Raw genomic sequence first — 21,897 nt, 5'->3', positions numbered from 1 at the left:
TAGAGAATTCAGAATGATGTTTTTATTGGTGTATAATTATCTGAAACTAAGTAGCACTGTGTTTTTTGTTATACTCAAATGAGCCTTTTATACAGTATCTAAATCAGTAGAAAGAACTCTTCAAAGTATCCCCCACGTTTCTACAATAGTCCAAAATGGATAAAACTAAAATTGGGTCGAGACAGGCCCCTTCTGAAGACCACCATAGGTTCCCCTATATCCTGTGAAGGTGAGGGGGTGAGGCCAGGGGAATTCAGTTGGTTATATAGTTTGATACAAAGCAACATAAAAATGTGTTTGGTCGATAAGGTTGCATAATACCATGAACTAGGAGCAGGGTGATTTAATGGTGTAATAAAGTGTGTGTGTGTGTGTGTGCGTGCGTGTTACTACATCTGCTTTCATACATGGTCTGAAATCTGGAGATTCGTCACTGAAAGTACATTTCAGTGAAAACCTCTGGACTTTCTCCACCTGGCACCCTACTTTAAAGTCTGCAGAAAGCAGGGGATCACGTACTGGATTCACTGCGAGCGAGTGGTGGGTTGATGTGACGCTTCTAACACACGACAGATGCAAAAATGGAAAGAAAAAAGGAAATAAAAACATCTCCGGATGAAAAAGTGGAGCCATACACATAGAGGGAGTTTGTAAAGATAGTTTCCATGTTGATGTCATTGTCGATGCTTTTGCTGTAGCAAAATTAATACGTTACATCCTGTGTACATCCATATCTGCTGCAACACCCCTCATCTGAGTCCTGCAGAGTATTTATTGCTGTTGTGAATGTGTCTCAACAGAGACTCTATAGCTGCGTTGTTCATGCATGAAGATAACTGCAGAGAAAGTCCAGACCCAATTCTCTGGAATATCCTCATGATATGTCTGATATTGGCTTCATTTAAAACTTAATCTATAGTCACTGTTTGGGATTAGGGATCTTGATTTGGGACTTCAGAAAAATTCAGCACATGTGTGACTCAAGAGAAAAGTTAAAGATAATAATCAAATTGTGTTGTTTGGTCCATGCATTCTTCTTAACTGTCAGAAACTGGTGGCCTACAGTTAGTCAGACTTTGTATATCTTTTCACAGTGCTCCAACACCTGTAAACACAGTTTCACAGGTATCAGTGGTTGTCTTATTTCATGTGTTTACTTAAGAAAGTTATATAATTACTTGGCGTTGTCTCTTTGGCCAGTTTTGGTCTCTGATACTGTCAAGTGACTCACCAACGCACCAACGTCCTTACCTGTCTGCCTCCTCTCTGTTGCCCTGTTTTTCAGACAGCTCCTGATCCAGGGAAGAGGAAGTGCTTCCCTCTCGGCTGACACCACTGTTCCGTCCCGGGCTGTTGTCTGCTGACGCTCGCCCTCCTCCTCCTCCTCCTGCAGGACGGGGGTTGGTAGCATCAGTGTGCTGCTTCAGGGTCTGCAGCTTTGCCAGGGGGATGATGTCACAGGCCTGGGGTCGGTGCCAAACTGTGCGCTGGGTGGAGGCGTTGTAATAGTAGAAGCGCGAGGTATTGGGGTCAAATAGCTCCCACCACTGATTCTCACCAGTCCGCTTGATGCAAACCCCTTGTGGAGGGTCCCAAACACACTCTCCCGTCAACAGGTTGGCATACATGCGCTCCCGCGTGCGCGGCTCGATGATCTCCACCCACTCCAACCTGCAGGGGAAGAATGACACTTTAGCAAATTGGCTGTGAAATAAACTGAATGTGACCTCTGCCTGCCTTTCCTCTGCTTCTGCTCATAAAGGGTCACCACAGCCACTGCCAGGGCATTCATATAGGCAAACTAGGTGATTGATATATGTGGTGTACTCTGTTAGGCTCCTGCTTTTCTGAAGCTGCATGTGAGCCACTTGCTGCATGCTTTGTGTAACTGAAGAATGTTTTAACCTTTATAACCCTTTTTCTTCTATTGCATTTATTTTTCAAGGAACTCTTTCCACAGGGAAACACCAAGTGTGTGACAGCCACAGAGAGGGTAGGGGAGTCAGAAAGTGTTGAGAGACTTACTATCACATTTTATAAAGTAACTCCAGCCTTATGCTTTAATTAAATTCAATTTGATTTTACTTGTATAGCGACGAATTATAATATACATTATCTCTTTATGTATCACTTTACAGTGTAAGGTAAGGTAAGGAGTATTTAAGCCCCAATGACACACAACAGATGCTGCACAAGGTTCATATTGTGCTTAATGTGGCTATTAAATAGTTTTTTTTTATATAGCTCAATATCAAAACTCACAGATTTTCATCTTTAGCATTAGTGCCTCTGTCCTGCGACGCACATGTGGAAAGGGATAGATAGAAGACTGATTCAAGTTTGTAACTGTGAAACATAACTTACAGTCATCAGTGTGTAAAAAGGCTGTGCCGTTTAAAAAGGTGCACATTCAGTCAAGGTTAACAGTCTCTGCATTTAGGGTCATTCAAAGTTCTTTGACTGAGAGTGTATAGATAAAGGGTTGATGAGACTGAACTTTGGGAAACCAGTGAGATGGACTGTATGTACCACCTTTTCTGCCATACAGATAAGACCTTCTGGTCACTGTTGGTCCAACCCGGGGGAGTTCCTCCCTTTGCTAACTGCACTAATTGCATCCATGAAAAATAGCACTACACTACAACTCAGCACAGCACACATTTTTCTAATGGATAAAGAACTCTGGAAAGTTAGCTGCTGAGTTGACCCTTTTACACAGAGTGTGGAGCACTTTAAGAAACAGTGCACAGGATTAATACCAAATATTTACATATTAATATTTACATAACCTGAAAATGGAGTGCGTCAAAAAATAATTAAACCGTGCATACACCTGGTGATCATTGGGTTTCTAAGGTGGATCATTACATCATCAAGAGAGAAGAGGAAACACAACTTTTCTGTCACTAAAATCAAGCTGACTGTGAGTCAGGTGGAGGTGCAGAAGGACATTAGCCACAGCAGTGATATCACTATTAAAAGATAAGAGATGGTTAGTGCAGTGAGTGAGAGTGAGTACGACAGAGAGGACAGTGCCTGACATTTAACAAAGTGGTTGGAATTATATTGGAGGAAAAAAAGAATTGCTTTGCCACATCAGAATGTAACAGAACTTGTTGTATCAACAACTCATTTTAATAATTCCATCCATAACTGTAGGCATTGGTACATTTAGGGAGGGGAATAATGTCTCCAATCTATAAAATTCTTTTATTACCAAAACTGTCTTAAGACAGAAAAGGAAAAGATGATACAGTGTTTATTATATAACCAAGATACCTGTCAGCTTACGGTGGTATGTGCTTGCGTTTGTACTGTGATGGTGTAGTTATGTCGGGTCTGTCTCACTAATAATACTGGACTCAGATCAGCACATAAAACCAATAGCTCTAGGTTACCCCTCAGCCACAGCCGCCCGATAGGTGAAGGTTAGGCAGGAAGTGGGTCTGTAAACTGTTCTGCTGATCGCTTTACTTTGTATATAGTAAATATATTGAAACACTGTGAAATCACTAAAAGAAATTAAATCTTACGATCACATTTTGGTTATTAGCTTTTTTGTCCTTTTGCTTGTGATTCCAGACTTGTCGGTCACTGTGTTCAGTTCCCTGGGTATCATCTCTGCTCTTTAAGCTGCAGGGCCACAGTTAGGTATTGAGCTAGCTACTGTGTGAGATTGTGTGTGAGAGAGAAAAGAGGAGAGAAAAGAAATGGCACATCAGCTGTCAGAGTGAATGCTTGTCAAATTGAGCAGAACGGGCTGGTTAAATGGATGGATCCACAGCGGAGATAGTAGGATTAATTGGCCATAATTGGTTGATGTGTTGCTGTTCCAAATGACCCAGTTTAGCTGGAGACCCTGCAGAGACAGGCTCTGTACCACTGTTAGTATACACTCTATATGTACTATAATTGTTTTTATTCAGAAAAATTGTGCTTATCCACAGAGTTTGCAGGGAGTTGAATGGAGACTCCTGTTTTGTCTCTGCAGGTTGACAATTAAGTCCAGCCAACTCTGTGAGCTTGCACAAGACATATGCCAACTGCATTATTAGTGCTGCCCTTGACCTCACAACATTTAGCAGGTACATTCATAAACTTGGATATATATTAAATTTCAAATTGCACAGTTATACAGAATAATGTCAATATAATTATAAGGTGTAATTTATTTATAAGTGTTGAACTAATGAAATATATGACACATGTTTTTTTTTAACATGACTCCTACAACAGGCCAGAAAGTTTGCTTGGCAATTGTGAAAACTGGTGAATGCAGCTTTGTGTTTTATTATTTTAATAATATAAAACTATTATGCTGGTTGTAGCATTGGCTGCAGGTCTGTGACAAACACTGAGCTGATGAGGTTCTGTTTTCCTTTTAACTTTTAGCCATCTGCATGAACATTTATACTGGTCCACACAACTGACCTAAGGTTCCTCTGACAGAGAGCCCAGTCATGCATATGCTGCCATTCTGAACTCAGCTTCAATCAATCAATCAAATTTTATTTGTAAAGCCCATAGTCACAAATCATGATTAGCCTCATAGCGCTAACATTATGTACAAGGTATGACAACCTCTGTTTTTAACCCTTGACTAGAGTAGGGAAAAACTACCAAAATCAATCATAATGTCCAGCTGCACAGTCTGAGGCTGTTTTCACACAAAGTTAATTCAATAACAATTGCTTTTGTCCCTGGAGACCTTTTACACACAAGTAGCTGGTAATGACCAACCAGTGTACAGCACAGATATCATCCATGGATGGCCCTTTAAACAATGCCCATGAAGTCACCATGCTGTAAGCCAGAAAGATCGCCTCTACAATGAGTGTGCACAAGGGATCCATAGGCAAAGCATGAAGCCGCTTTGCATTGGTCAAAGCACAAGAAATGTCATATCCATAGACTCAGTAGGCTCAAAGTGGGAACCACATAAGGTCTCAAGAACAACAGATAAAATCACAGCTCTGAAATCTGAAGAACTGTGCTTTATGGGTAATTATACACTTCATTATGGGTAAAGGGAACAGACTGTCACTACTTCAGAGTTAAACCAGTAAAGGAAACATTTAAGGTTGGATCCACTCTATTGCAATACAGCAACATGTGAAGCAGGGAACAGCAGCCCTGAGCCTCACGGTGCAGATCGCTCCTCCACTCTCTTCTTAAAAAGGTCAGTTTGCAGTTTTCTCTCACTGACATCAGTGCAACACCGTTGCTGGGAGACGAGAGAGCAGCCCAACAACACTTTTAGAGGGTTTGAATAGGATGAGGGCCTTGGACGAGAACAGAGGGACAGATGAGGGGGATGGAGAGGCAGACAGAAGGACAAGGGCTATTTAAAACGAAAAAGACTTGTTTCTGCCATCATCAAACTGTTTAGTCTTTCACTCTACAATCATATAAATGATTTAATAACATACTTATATATCATACAATTAATTTACCCTGTTTATTCCCTGTTTATCATTTCATTAATATCGTTTGTATTATATACCGCATTCTATTAGTATCTTAATCAGTGCAAGCCACTTGCTCTAATTTACCTGCTGTCTTGATAAAATCAATCACTGTTACTGCACTTACACCTAACATCTGCATTATGCCAGAGCTTTTGGGCCCCTTAAACATAGAACTTTGCAAACACCATTTAAAACTCTGGGGCTGTGTTAACGACAGGACAGGCAGGAACACACACACACACACACACACACACACACACACACACACACACACACACACACACACACACACACACACACACACACACACACACACACACACACACACACACACACACACACACACACTCAAAGTAGCCTTTGATAGTGAGGATATAAATTAGTCTAGCAGGATATACCAGCTGTTAGCATGATTAGATATACAGTGAACGTTGAGCATTGAATACACTTACATGCACAGACAAATCATTCTGTGAATGCACATGGCAGCAAACAATCATTTACATATTTTTCTTTACACTATCGAAGTTAAACAGCTTTATCCAGCATGTGGCTACTGAAATCTATTTTTAACAAAGACACTTGCTTTCTAATTTTAGCTCATTGTCCGTTTTTCAGCTGACAGGCTCTGGACATTACTGAGATACAGCAGGAGCTCTGCTGTAATGGTCAACAAAAATACATGCATTAAGATTGTGAAAACTCATTCATGACAAGAGTGGAAATGAACTAAAACAGACATATACTGAGACAGATTCTCTGATTCTAGCTTTACATTTGTGAGGCTTTGCTGTGTTCCTGTGTCGTCTGTGTAAATATATGCAGATTTACAGCAGCTAGATTAGTTCAATCCATTAAGACATGTTGATTATAAAACGTGTCTGGCAAGATAAAGCACACACTGCTCTGCTGTATTTTGACCTCATCCCACACAATGCACATCAACACTAACCTACAGGGTAGGACGTGCATTGGTATAAGTCATAACTGCATGCTCTCTGCTCCAATAACTCAGCTGCATTTCATGTGAGTGAATAATTACCAGTAGGTCACGAATAATCAATAATTGTTCCAAACCAAGAACAACATGGACAAAGAAAGTCTCTAATTTATCTAAGAAATCTGGCTAATTTATTAAACTAACCCTACCGTCTGAGGCAGCAGAATTGATCATCACATTTTACTAGAACAGTTTATTGACATTAAAAGAACTGCCTTTTGAATCCAATTTGTGCAAATTAATGATGAGTCATCAGTGTGCACCAAAGTTAACCACGTTGTTCCTCAGGGTTCTGTGCTCTGCCCAGTTATATCATATTATATATGCTTCCAAAAAGAAACATTAACAGGACACACTCAATGTCCTCTGCTATGTGGATGACACTACGTTATACCTGCCAGCAATTTTCTCTTATTAAACTCATGTAAAACAGAGGCTCTAACAGTTTCTACATTATCTAATGATAAAGCCATTTTAGCTTACATTGCCCTTGTAATGAAACTGACAGGAATTTGGAAGTTATCTTTGACCCTGATTTGTCCTTTCATTCTCACTTAAAACAAATTTCCAGGCCTGCATTCTTTCGCTTACGTAATATCTGAAAAATCAGACATGTCCTGTCTCAAAAAGATGCAGAAAAATGTGGCCTTTGTTACATCCAGACTTGATTATTGTAATTTCTTATTATCAGGCTCCAGCAGCAAGTCATTACATAGAGCTTCTCTTTCCTCTTCTCCCTCTTTTTCCCCCTGTCTCATCAATGCATGTTACTGACTGACTTCTTGGACAGAGTCCTTGTGATTTATCTTAGTTTGCAGATCCAAGACGGCAGCTGTGGGCACACAGTGGATCAAGATGGTGGATCGCGAATCAGAGATGGTATTGGCAGATCGTGTCAGCAGCTGATCGTGGATCCTGATAGCGACAGTGGATCATGAAGATGGATTGTGGGTTATGGTGGCATCTGATTGTGGTGGTGGATCCTGATCGTGACAGCTGATCATGGACTATTATTTTCATGGACTGCTTGATATACAGTATGTCTGCTCAGATACTCTACCATTACTGACAATAACTCCTCACTTCATTTGTCATTGCTGCTCCCTTCATTTCTATCAGATATTTTTCTTATGCAAAAACACTAAACAAAGACACACTTTCTATTATGTTACAAACTGTTTCTTCTAATCAGTGTTGTAAATATTGTTATTTTGCTGATGTTCTCGGTTACACGTTGCATTTATTGCACTTCTGTCTGTTCTGGGAGAGGGATCCCAAATATGTGGCTCTCTCTGAGGTTTCTACGTTTTTTCCACAGTTAAAATGTTTTTTTGGGTAGTTTTTCCTTAATTATGTTGAGGGTTAAGGGCACCAGATGTAATACCATGTTAAGCCCTATTGTAATCCTAACTCTAACCCTTGGGAATATGGGCTATACAAATAAAATTTGATTGTTGGATTCAACGAGTGAACATCCATTCTTTTGTCCATTTGTCACTCTTATTGTTGTATAATAGTGATTGAAACAAAAGTAATACTAATCATTTAATTTGTATCATTTTTTTCATACTTCAAATGCTACAGAGCATAATTGAAAAAACAAAGAGCTGAATTTACAGAGGGAAAGGCTTTACTACTGAAACTATGATAAAAAAATGAACACAACAATTTAAACCACAAGAGAATAAAATAATGCAAAATAAAAGCTAACTGATAGGAACTGATAATGTATCTTTACGTTATTATAGTATTTAACCCAAAACTACTTTAAAAGTGACAAACTGAAAATCAGTGTGTGTAAATTCACTGGTTGGTTTTGTGGTTGTTTGCTGCCTCTGGCTGTCCTGCAGTGTGACTCTTTGCTGTCATGCAGTGTCACTTTGCTCTTGTTCAGGTGACTCTGTGTGTGTGAGCTGGTTGGACATTCTGCAGACATACTATTTTTAATAATCAGCATTAATGCTATTGATGGTACACAGAGGTACTGTATGTTGACACGGTCATCTTTGCCTCAGGGTGGTTGTTTTCCCACTGCGTGCCACTTGCCACATTGCTGTTTGTCAAGCTGGTTCTGAATGGGTGCTGTACAATAATAAGACTTCAAGTGGAGTCAGGTATACAAAGGTGTGTTGATTCCAATATGGGCGTGTGAGAATTTATTGGGGGATTTAAGTAATTCAATGTGCTGCTCCTCTTGTCTGATAACACTCATCTCCTTGTTCCCCACTCCTTAAGAAAAGCCTCGCTTCTCATTCAGATTCCAGATTGACGACTGCACTGCTGCAATGGAGGAAATTAATAAGCATTTACTATGCAAATGAAAAGGAATAATCAGCCAGGGAACACTTCTACCTTGTTCAGGGGAAAGAAGATAACCAGCACTTGGTCTTCTGGGTAAGTAACATACTCACAAACATGCACACACACACACATTCATCCTATAATGTGTGTATATACTGTATGTAGCAAGTTAAAATGATTTCCCATTGCATCACGTGAGAGTAGAGGGATGAGAACAAAGGATGGGTGAAGCAAATACATTGGAGTGTTATTAATTTAGCTCATTCCCTTTATTCTGGGTTTTGTTCAGTCTTTGTGTGATTACAAGGCTTGAACCTGTCATGCCCTCCTCCTCACCTGCCTACTAGTCTCTCTCTCTCTCCCTCTCTATTGGTGTGTAGGTGCAGGGCTGATTAATCATGCAAACCTGGTGTGCTGGAGTTGGGGTCTTGATTGACCAGCTGCCTATTTAAGCTCAACCACTGCTCTCAGTCGACGCCGGACTATAGACTCCGTTAAGTTAGTGATAGCTGCGGCTATTCGAAACTATTACTTTCTGTATACGTCCTGCAAGCCTGCAACCTAACTCTCTGTATTCCTGCTCAGGACCAGCAGCTGGATTACAGCCCTGACTCCAGTTCCAGAGCCCTGCCTGTCTGCCTGCCCGCCTGCCTGCCTGTCTGCCTGCTCATACTGTTGGACTTCTCCAATAAAACTCAGTAACTTGAAAACCTGCCTCAGCCTCTGCCTCTGTGTCCAAGCCCGGTTCCTAACAGTATAGTCCGGCCACAATGGACTTGGCAGAGCAAGCTGAGTCCCTCAGAGAGGCAATGACTCACCAGGAAGCACATCTGGGTCATCACGACAAGGCTCTGACGGATATCAGCGACAGGTTGGATCAGATCACCACCGCCCTGTCGGCTCTCATCGTTCGGCTGGACACAGTTCCTACCCCCGCTGCTCAGGTCTCTGCTCCAGTTCAACAAGCCCCTCCAGCCGCACAACCAGCCTCTGCTGTCCTGGAACCCCGGATTCCTCCACCAGCTAAGTACTCTGGGGATCCCAACACCTGTCGCCAGTTTCTCACCCAATGCCAGTTAGCCTTCAATGCACAACCCATTACATATGCTAGTGATAATGCTAAGATCGCTTACCTGGTTAACTTATTAGAGGGCCGTCCGCTCAGCTTATATAATGCCCTCTTCGAGCAAAACTCTCCGCTGGCCGTGTCTGCCGATGCCTTCGCTACTGAGCTCAAGCGGATGTTTGATCACCCGATACGGGGTCAGCAAGCCGGGCAGCAGCTCTCTAGGATCCGCCAGGGAGGTCTGACAGTCCGGGAGTTTGTGATTCACTTCCAAGGTTTGGCGGTGGAGTCGGGCTGGAACGAAGCCGCACTGATCACGGCGTTCCAGAATGGCTTAAACCGGGACATTGGGAGGGAGATGCACTCCGGGGAGAGTTCAAGACAATGAATGAGGTCATTCAACTCGCCATTAAAACCAGCGATCAACTCCTGCTGTGGCGTGAGGACTCCGCTGTTTCCCCGGGTTACTGTCGCTCTGAACAGCTGACTTCCCTCGGGTTCCAGCGAGAAAAGCCGATGATTTCTGAACCTGAGCCCATGCAAATGGACGGTCTTCGTCTGTCCTCCGGTGAGAAAGACCGCAGAATGAAGACCCAGTCCTGCCTGTACTGTGGCCGAGCTGGTCATTTCATTGCTAACTGCCCCATCCGCCCGGTAAAAGGTCCGGCTCGGCAGTAGTGGGAGAGTTACTGTCGAGCCGTGTTGTGAGTTCCTCTCCCCCCGAACGTCCGCAACTCGATGCCTCCCTCTTGTGGCAAGGGAGGGCATTCCCGTTCACAGCACTAATTGACTCAGGGGCTGATGAGAGTTTCATTGACAATAGGGTTTGTCAGCAGTTGGGCATCGAAACGGAGCTCCTCGATGTTCCACTGGATACCAAGGCCCTGAATGGTATGTTGCTGGCCAGGGTCGACCGTAGAACTGTCCCCATTCCCTTACATCTATCTGGAAATCACCAGGAGAAGATCCATTTTCATTTTATTGACACTCCTCACGTTCCCCTACTCCTGGGATTTCCCTGGTTGAAACTCCACAACCCCCATTTTGATTGGACTACAGGAAAGATCTGTTCCTGGAGTCCATATTGCCACTCTCACTGTCTCCGTTCTGCCCAAAGTCCCACATCTGAGCCACCGCCTGTAGCGGTGCCACCGGACCTGTCCTCGGTCCCCCAAGTTTACCATGACCTCGCCCCAGTCTTCAGCAAGGAGCAGGCTCTCTCTCTTCCTCCTCATCGGCCGTATGACTGTGCCATTGAGCTCATGCCTGGGGCTCCTCATCCCAGCAGCCGACTGTACAAACTTAATCGTCCAGAGCAACTGGTCATGGAGAGGTACATTCAGGAGTCCCTGACGGCTGGGATCATCCGTCCATCATCCTCTCCAGTGGGTGCTGGATTTTTCTTTGTCGGGAAGAGGGACGGCACCTTAAGACCTTGTGTTGATTATAGAGGTCTTAACAACATTACAGTAAAAAACAAATATCCTCTGCCTCTCATTGACTCTGCCTTTGTCCCTCTTCAAGGAGCCTCCATCTTCACCACCCTGGACCTGCGCAACGCCTACCATCTGGTGCGCATCAGGAAGGGGGATGAATGGAAGACCGCATTCAATACCCCGTTAGGTCATTTCGAATACTTAGTTATGCCTTTTGGTCTCTCAAATGCCCCAGCAGTCTTCCAAGCCCTAGTTAATGATGTGCTCCGTGACATGCTAGGCCGTTTTGTTTTTGTATACTTGGATGATATTCTTATCTACTCCCGCTCTCTTCAGGATCATCAGGTGCATGTTCGCTCAGTGTTGCAGCGACTCCTGGAGAACAAGCTGTTTGTCAAGACCGAGAAATGTGAGTTTCATGCCTCTACTACTTCCTTTCTTGGTTTCGTCATCTCTAAGGGGGAGCTCCGGATGGATCCTGCCAAGGTCTCTGCTGTCGCGGACTGGCCAACTCCTACCAATCGCAAGCAGCTGCAGCGCTTCAACGGGTTTGCCAACTTTTATAGGAGGTTTGTAAGGAACTACAGCACCATGGCAGCTCCTCTGACAGCGCTCACCTCTTCCTCAGTTCCATTCCGCTGGACTCCTGAGGCCGAGGCAGCTTTCTCCAACCTCAAGCGCCTGTTCATCTCCTCTCCCATCCTCGTCTACCCTGACCGATCACTTCAGTTTGTTGTGGAGACGGATGCGTCTGAGACTGGGGTAGGTGCTATACTATCCCAACGCTCTCCCCTAGATAACAAGATGCATCCTTGTGCTTTCTTCTCTCACAAGCTTGATCCCCCGGAGAGGAACTATGATGTTGGTAACCGAGAGCTACTTGCTGTGGTGTTGGCATTGGAGGAGTGGCGACACTGGCTGGAGGGTGCGGAGCACCCCTTCATTGTCTGGACGGACCACAGGAACCTTGCCTATATCCAGACCGCCAAGCGGCTTAACTCTCGTCAGGCAAGGTGGGCCCTATTCCTGGGTAGATTCAATTTTACATTGACATATCGTCCAGGGTCCAGGAATGTGAAGCCGGACGCCCTGTCCCGCCAGTTCACGGTGGAGGAGCTCCACGCGGAACCAGAGACTATCGTCCCTCAGTCCTGCATCATCGCTGCTCTCACCTGGGAGGTCGAAGCCACGGTCCGTCAGGCTCAGATCACCCAGCCCGATCCAGGTACTGGACCTCCTAACTGTCTCTTTGTCCCAGACTCTGTCCGCTCTCAGGTACTGCAGTGGGCACACTCCTCCCGCCTTACCTGTCATCCGGGGATCCACCGCACCATCTCATTCCTCAAGCGACGCTTCTGGTGGCCGACCATGGACACGGATACTCGCTCATTCGTAGCAGCCTGCACCGTCTGTTGCCGGAATAAGACCTCCACCAAGCGCAGTTCTGGTTTGCTCCGTCCTCTACCGATCCCTGGTCGTCCGTGGTCCCACATTGCCCTGGACTTTGTAACCGGTCTTCCCCCATCTGAAGGTAATACTGTGGTCCTTACTGTTATTGATCGTTTCTCCAAGGCGGCCCATTTCATTGCCCTGCCCAAACTACCCTCTGCTCGGGAGACTGCTGATCTATTGGTGCATAATGTATTCCGCATCCACGGGTTGCCATCAGACATCGTCTCCGACAGAGGGCCACAATTTTCATCTCAGGTGTGGAAGGCTTTCTGCACAGCCATTGGAGCAACCGCCAGCCTGACGTCGGGTTATCACCCCCAATCCAACGGCCAGTCTGAGCGGGCAAATCAGGAGATGGAGGCGGCACTCCGTTGCGTCTCTGCTGCGGAGCCATCGTCCTGGAGTGCTCGGCTGCCCTGGGTGGAGTACGCCCACAACACACTCCCTAACGCCTCCTCAGGTATGTCTCCCTTCCTCTGTTCTCTGGGCTATGAACCCCCACTGTTTCCTGATCAGGAGGTCGAGATCACCGTCCCTTCGGTCCAGGACAATATGCGTCGCTGCCATAGCACTTGGAGGCGTGCTCGTGCTGCCCTGCTCCGTGCTTCCTCCAGGACTCAGGTCCAGGCCAACCGTCGCCGCACCCCAGCGCCCGCTTATGCCCCAGGGGACAGAGTATGGCTACACTCCAGGGATCTTCCTCTTCAAGTGGACTCTAGGAAGCTTGCCCCTCGGTATGTTGGTCCATTTGAGGTGGAGGCTATTGTTAACCCCTGTGCGGTCCGGTTGAAGCTCCCTGCCTCCTTTCGTCGGATTCACCCCACTTTTCATGTGTCACAATTAAAACCGGTTCAGTCCAGTGCCCTATCTCCTCCTGTTGTTGCCCCCCCTCCCCCCCGGATGTTGGACGGTGGTCCAGTTTACACGGTGCGTCGCATCCTGGACATGCGGCGTAGGGGGCGTGGCTTTCACTACTTGGTGGACTGGGTGGGTTATGGTCCGGAGGAACGCTGTTGGGTTCCCCGGCGGAGCATCATGGACCCCTCCCTCATCACTGACTTTCGCCGGGATCACCCCGACCGCTTCCTGAGGGCGCCAGGTGGCGCCCGTAGAGGGGGAGGTACTGTCATGCCCTCCTCCTCACCTGCCTACTAGTCTCTCTCTCTCTCCCTCTCTATTGGTGTGTAGGTGCAGGGCTGATTAATCATGCAAACCTGGTGTGCTGGAGTTGGGGTCTTGATTGACCAGCTGCCTATTTAAGCTCAACCACTGCTCTCAGTCGACGCCGGACTATAGACTCCGTTAAGTTAGTGATAGCTGCGGCTATTCGAAACTATTACTTTCTGTATACGTCCTGCAAGCCTGCAACCTAACTCTCTGTATTCCTGCTCAGGACCAGCAGCTGGATTACAGCCCTGACTCCAGTTCCAGAGCCCTGCCTGTCTGCCTGCCCGCCTGCCTGCCTGTCTGCCTGCTCATACTGTTGGACTTCTCCAATAAAACTCAGTAACTTGAAAACCTGCCTCAGCCTCTGCCTCTGTGTCCAAGCCCGGTTCCTAACAGAACCTGAGACCTTCTAGTTGAAAGATGGTCTCTACCTCACTATGTGAGAACCCTATTGGATTTGCTTCAATTATTGTTATTATTAGGTGTGAATCATATTTTTAAGGGCCTGAACAAGCTCGAAAACTCATGAAAATTCAAAATTATTCTGGAGTAATTTCCAATAGTTGTGGCAAAAAGGCTCCACAGCGCCCCCCAAAAACGCAGCCCCTCAGTCTGGTTTCACAGATTATTACGAAATTCAATACACACATGTATCATGTCCAAACCAGCAAAAAATTCTCGGTAAGTGTTATCTTAACACCTTGGAGATTAAAATTTAAATGTGTAGTCAAAAATTGACTTACATCGCAGTGCCCCGTAGTGGCAGTAAATGTCTTATTTTTTTACATTTTACACTTTCATGTACTCCTCCTAGTCCATTGACCACAACCATGTCAAGACACTGATCATGAAGTCTTTAACCTTTTGTGCTACCCCGCGGCCGCACCTAACTCCGAAATGTACATTGCGAGGGTGTGCAAGTGCTGCTTGCAGCCCTATTTGCTTTTAAATTACAGTGATACAATAGACTCTCTCCTCAGTGCTTGCTCATTGTGGGAAACAGTTTCTCTATAATTTCTAAGGTCTTCACCTTCCTTTAGGGGTGTAATGGTACATGGATCTGAACCAAACATACCTGGTACGGGCCTTTCGGTTCAGTATCGAAGGAAAACAGCGAGTCCACGTGCAGAACGTATTTGTGTGTGTCTCAGATTCCAAGGGACAACTTTAGAAAAGACCAGATGTGCTGTTGGCTCATGGTCATAGTGACTGCAGAAGACCCCCCCCCCCCTCGTCATTCAAGTCAGCTGTGTTGGAACACTTCAGTTTGACAGTCACTATAATGCAGCGGACAAAGACAAGTGGATCATACAAAAGCTGTATGCTGACATTGCACAACTGCTATCGGATATGTAGCTGGTAGCACATTGAACATGCCGACTCATTTGAAACTTACTTGATTCTTGTTGTTCTGGGTTTGGACTCTCATGGTTAAATGCATTTATTGTAAGTCACTTTGGATAAAAGTTCAGCTAAATTACATGTGAATGTAATGTAAAAACTACATCACCAGATAAAATTAATGAGACAAGGAAAAAACTAGTTCCGTGCAAAACCAGTCAATGACATCAAGGCCTTTGTCATCCAGGAACTGCCTAAACACTCTGGCCACATGAGGCCGGCCATTGTCCTGCACCAGGAGGAACCCAGGGCCCACTGGTCCAGTGTAAGGTCTGACAATCTCTCTGATGATTTCATCCTGGTACCTAACAGTAGTCAGGGTACTATTGGCTATGAAATGGAGGTCTCTGTGACCCTCCAAGGATATGCCTCCCCAGACCATCACTGACCTACCGCCAAACCGGTCATGCTGGATGATGTTACGGGCAGCATAATGTTCACCACAGCTTCTCCAGACTCTTTACACCTGTCACATGTGCTCAGTGTGAACCTGCCCTCGTCTGTGAAGAGAACGGGGCACCAGTGGTGGACCTGCCAACTCTGGTGTTCTTTGGTGAATGCCAATCCAGCTGCACAGTGCTGGGCTGTGAGCACAGGTCCCACTAGAGGACGTTGGGCCCACATGCTGCCCTCATGGAGTCTGTTTCTGACAGTTTGGTCAACTGTCCAACACAAAAGAAATACAGCTCAAAAGTCCGCTCTGGGTTTTCCTGCAGACACCCACAACTAAGAACATACCAGGAAATCAAAAGATACAGTGTCTTTGTTTTTATCTATTTAAGTTTAAGTAAAAGTGCAAGGTTGTATTTTATCCCAGTTTCATTGAGACAGACCTACAGTATGTATTGTTTCCCTGACAAGATTTCCTTCACTCTGGCTCTTAGTCTTGTCAGCTGCCCTGACAGATTACACCAGAAAACACTGCAATCTAAAGCAGCATGGATGTTACGGTTTTTCCTGCTGCTAATAACAGACTGAAGCTTCAAAGAGAGCGAACACTGTTTATACACAGCAACACACCATGACTGCAGCCAGGATGCTCTGAATGTCTCATCATTCAACCATGCAACAGCACAGTTGGTCAAAACATACACTATTTACTCTAAGACACCATAACATGATTCAAAAGTGTGACATCAGTTATTTCTGTTAGTGAATGTGATGTATTTCAATCAAGTCATATTAGTTTTGTAGTCATGGTGGAAATCCCACACATGATACTAATTCGAAGTTCTGAAAATGTTAACAATAATGGGGCTAAAGGTACCAGACATGTTCTAGGTACTGCAGATTTGAGGTGGACATTTGATTATTCCAGAACTGGCTAATAATCAGTTAGTCAACATCAGTCAGAAATCGAAGAGAACACAAAGGCAGGCATAATGAACAACACACGGCAAGTGCTGGTGCAGCAACAGGTCTGCACTTCATGTGGGAAAAAATAAACATGCCAGGAGTGGTGTAGTTTTAATTTGGCCAAGATCATCACAGAAATATTATGGACATTCAAAAGCCAGCATGCAAACAGGGCCACGGAGTGTTTCAAATTAAAGTATGCAACACCTGAAAGTTATCTATGCACATCACAGGCTGACCACTGGATATGTAAACCAAACTCAGGTTTTGACTATATTTACAATTCATCTTCAAAATGATTGCCTCCTTAAATGTCCCAATTTTTGTGAATCATGACTGCTACCAAGTTAAAAAAGGCTAACTTATCTTGTAAAAGTAAGCAGTATAATAAGTTATATTATCATCCAACCTGAAGATGGTCAGAATCTACTTTTTCAGACATACGGTATAAATCCTGTTATTTTGTTTTCTACTTATATTATCTTTCTACATACCCTTGTGACATGGCTCCACAAAAACAGCTTACTGTAGAAAAAACATTCACAAAATTCTAACCTGCTATTTTTCAAGTAACATGCTATGTCTCACATGCTCTCCCTTAACAGAAAAAGACAGCAATGTTGGAAATGTGATTCTGATGAGCCTTTCTATAAACCAGAGCCATGTTTCACAGCCATAGTCAAATCAGATTTACTATCTGACACAATCCAGACATGACAAGCATGGTAGCCACTGATCTAAATGTCAGGGCGTGGTGAGTGACCCAGGTTTCATCTATATATCCTCAGAATTAGCTCCACAAGCATGTCCAGTGAGTTTGAATGTAAAAGTGCTACTCAGTCTCCTGGGCCTTCTACAGTGTTCAATATTGGCTCCTCTATGTCTCTTGGCAACAGGCCCAGCTCATTACAGCTGACGAGGGTTTATTACACAGTGACAGCAACCAACATGACTCATCCCTCAAGTCGAGATATTCGAAGCCTGGAAGCATGTCCTAGGACTAGGCAGCTGTTAGGATTTTGTTGCTAATGGTGCATTCACACCAAACGCAACAAGAATTTTCACGGGATCATTATTTGTGTTACTCAAGCAAAATGGCGTGAAACATGAATAACACAACCTAGCTCTGGTCGTGCCAGGACCTGAGTCCGGTGAGTCTCATTCTCAGCGCTGATTAGCTTTTGTGACATTGCGTCACATGATTTCTCAAAGATCAAATATTTAAACTTGAGCCATAGATGCAAATTACACATATTTTGTATGCAATATCATCATGCAGAAAATTTAGGGCTGGAACACTATTATACTGCTCTCAATATTCCTTATTAGTTGGATAGTTTTTTAATACAGTTAAAAAAAATTGATTACTGTGCGAGAGAAAGAAAATATAAGAATAGAATAATGAATGTTATAAACTGCTGAGCTGCTAAAAATGCTACAGGGAGTAGGATATATTATAATAGGGCTGGGTGATATGGAAAAAAGTCAATATCGATATATATCAAGATATACATCAAATCTGAGGTGCATTACTCTGCACAGGTCAACAAGTGACTCTGGTTTACTGATATTTTCTAATCACTCACACATAGAACTGATCTTTATAAAAACCTGCTAAATTCATTTCCATGTTCCTGGATAAACAGGGTGTTGCTTCTTCTGCAACAATGAAGTTAAAACACAGCGTTCCATCAATCTGCAGGAAGAGCTTCTATCTGCAGGAGTGTGTGTTTATGAGTGTGTCTGCTTGTCTTTGTTACTCTTCACACACGAAATTACATGGGATATTCATCATCTCGTCCTATATCCTAAAATAGTTATTAATCAATGATGTCTGATCATGACTCTGGATCGTTCACTTTAACTTTAACACTAATGTCCTGACTGTGCGCATCACATTACGTCTCATGACGTGTATCAGGTTTAAACATCTGTCTCATAAACTCGAGAGCAAATCAAACAAACACAAAGTAAACATTAGTCCTAATAACTTGTGATCAGGGAGGGTGTTTATTGTTAAAGTGTAAAGACAGCGCAGGTCAGAGCGGGAGTGAGGAAGAAGCAGACCGACAGAGACTCTGACACATACAGGAAGACCGGACCTTTAATGAGCATCCTTCATGGGGCCTCATTTATAACTGTTACGTACGCACAAAACGGGGCCTGAAAGATAAGTAAGCCACTTCTTACGCAAACTTGATGGGAGAACATACAAACATCTCGGAGAGGGAAAAATGGCGATCTTGATATGTGGTGGAGAAAAGAAGCCAGATTATTGATCCCCTTGGTCATTAACAATTAAAACAACTGTGTTATTTGTGCTTGCATGACATAACTGTTCCATAAGAACCTTCAATTGAAAAAGATTTTGAAACAACTTACAGCCAATAACATCCAGATACAGTTAAAGAGCTGAGTCATTGAAAGTTTTAATAATACCTTCTAGTGTGTGTAAAATCGCTGCAGTGAACGTGACTGTGCCATCAGGCGCGCAGAGCGTACTGGAGATCACTCACATAAAATAAAGGAAAAACTATTCACTTTCAAACTTCGATTTCCAAATAATATCCCAGGGCGAAGGTTAGGATCCACTGATGTGTGAGGTAATTGGTCCGATTGCTCTTAATATATAAATACTGCAGTGACACTGCATAATGTTGCATGATGGATGCGCTGGCACTGATAGAGGAGTGCGCGAATGGAAGGATGAGAGGGAAACGAGTGATGAGTGTTAACATACATTTTTGATTTCATGCTGATGACTAATAGATTCTATAGATCTGTGATCTTGGATCTGAGTCCAGTATTACACAAACCTACCCGACAGAACCGAACTAGCTAGGCATCAAGCTTATTGTCCATAATAAATTAGCTGAGGATGAGACCGTTATTGTTTATAGAACGGGTGTTGAATAGTGCAAGTTTCAGATGGGACTGTTTACTGATAGGCTGAAAGTCCTTGGCCAAGGCTCTCAAACAGTCAGTGTGCACGTGATGCAACACGCCCTCTGGTCCATAGAGATGGGATTTAATTTTCAGAGTAGACAAACTTTCGAGGTGGAGTGTTTTAGCGCCATGTAAGCCAGGGAGGAGCTCAACTTAGTGTCGCTAACCGCCAGTAGCCCAGCGTCGTTAGCCGGTAGCTATGAGCTAGGTGCCCAGAGCCCGAGAATCGACAGGCACATGAGGTGCTTTGCATTTTGGTTGAATGTGGGCATGTAGAGGGTGCAATGAGGAGGATCCACATAGGAACATTTCCAGGTGGACTGGGATTTATAAACATTTCGTTTAGTTATGCATGCGCACATTTTTATAAATCTGAATCATTTTTTGCGTAAACAATTATTGGCCTTTTAGTATGAAGACACGCACTGTTTTATAAATGAGGCCCCTGGTCATAAAGCAGCAATGGTGATAATTAACCCGCTAAAACAATGAAAGTAGTGGAAAACAAGTCGATTATGTTCAGTCACAGCATTGATGCAGAGTCAACCACCTCTATGCTATCTACGCTATTCTCAATATTATTGGCTGTTTGTGTTGTCTGTCAAAACATGGATGGAATGAGTTCTATTGACACTGTTTTGAGTTTTGGGTCTTATATTTCTTTCTTGGGAAAAGTTATATCGCAATAATTATCTATCTATTGTTTTATCACCCAGCCCTATGTTATAATGATATTGTGGGAATATGAATGATAATATTGCAATATTTGATAGCATAAATACTAATGGTGCAATGATAATATACATGATGATATTGCAGGGTCAATATAATATTAATGATGATATTGTAATAATAATACGATAATAACAATTTTTTGCTTGCAATCTCACCCCACAGTACAAGGATCTGACGTTTTCAGAATATGTCAAAAATGAAGCTACATTAATTAATGATCATCAGCCTCTCAAAGGACAATAGCTGTTTTTCTTTGTTTTTATCATTAAAGCACCTTCAGCACAGTTGAACTTTAATTTGTTTGAAAGACAAGAGGATTAATTGATTAATCAAATAAATAGCCTGCAGATTTACTGATTATAAAAATAATTGTTTCCTTACTCCTTTTGTTCTCTCTGTGTTGCTGCAGTCTTTTTATTGTGCCACAACCAGTAGGTTTGTCTTTTTTGCCCTTGTCCTTCTCCCCTTCATCTTTTCTGCTCTGCTAAGCAGAGCAAGACTCTGTGATTCTAATCAAGATTAAATTGTGCGTGTGTGAAGAAAAGAAGAAGAAGAGAAGAGAGGGACAAAAAAAGCTTATGCATTTGCACAGGGAGGTAGGATTTACCTAAAAACCCATGGAGTTTAATTCCTATCTTTAATGAAGAGCATGGTCTTTCAGTTCAAGCGCATGACTTGTTGAATTTATGTTCAGAATGTGCATTACCTTTCATCAAAACCCTGCCCTTACACTCAAATAGCTCCTGTTTGCACGTAAATTTGCTCTGCTTCCGCTCAAACTGTGTGCTTGCACAGATTTCCTGCACTCCAGCTTGGCTTCTTTCTGTGCTCATGTGAATCGTCTGCTCTTGGATTTCTCCTGTGTGTTTGGATTTTTTTGTGTTACAACCCTGTCAAAAGTTGCCATCCAATAGAAGATTAGCTAGAAGGTTGCTAAAAGAAGAAGAGAGTGCTTGAGCGTACTGAACGTTTAAATGTGTACAAACTGCTTAAACTTAGGAGTTTGTTCTTAAGTTTTTTTACAAAGGTTATGTTTTTGTCCTGTTGTATTTTCTTGGTCGTCACACCTCTGAAACAAATGGCAGACGCTATGAACTGGAGCAAGAGTAGGAATTAAAAAAAGACGCATTGTGCTATATAAAATACATTCTCTATGTTCACTTTATCTGAATCCATTTCTTCATTATGTTTTCACAGTCTGAGCTCCCCTCAAAACGAAACAGTCACTGCACATTTGGTGCAAGTCCGGATTTGCAATGTGGAAAATTACGCCATTGTAAGTAATGTGGTAATTGTGTTTTTTAAATGAATCTGAAATTGAATTAGGGAGGGTATTTCTGTCAACCTGTGTGCCAACAAGAGTAGAAGCTACACCGAAGTACACAGCTACACACCATAGATGTGTACACACTGGAGCAGATTTGGTGGAGTGCCACCAAGAACTTATGAACCACAGGCAGCGAAGAGACATTTCGAGCTTCACTTGATTTCTTTTCACCAGCTAGGCATGTTGTGTTCGTACACTATCTGTGCTGTTTGTGAATAAAGCTTTGACTCAACATGTACTGT

At 43.5% G+C, this 21,897-nt stretch overlaps 1 protein-coding gene across 1 annotated transcript in view; it reads right to left on the bottom strand.

Annotated features, from left to right (window-relative positions):
- Positions 1–21,897, bottom strand: part of arhgap39 (Rho GTPase activating protein 39) — a 77,513-nt gene that overhangs the window by 27,939 nt on the left and 27,677 nt on the right. The window contains exon 2 of the mRNA XM_020080487.2: positions 1,252–1,671. Within this exon, the coding sequence (XP_019936046.1) occupies positions 1,252–1,671 (420 nt within the window). The remainder of the gene's footprint in view (positions 1–1,251; positions 1,672–21,897) is intronic.

This window comes from Paralichthys olivaceus, chromosome 3 (assembly GCF_024713975.1).
Source record: "Paralichthys olivaceus isolate ysfri-2021 chromosome 3, ASM2471397v2, whole genome shotgun sequence".
In the NCBI taxonomy this organism is placed as follows: Eukaryota; Metazoa; Chordata; class Actinopteri; order Pleuronectiformes; family Paralichthyidae; genus Paralichthys; species Paralichthys olivaceus.
The sequence above is the reverse complement of the archived record's forward strand: the minus strand, read 5'-3'. Positions and strand labels throughout refer to the sequence as shown.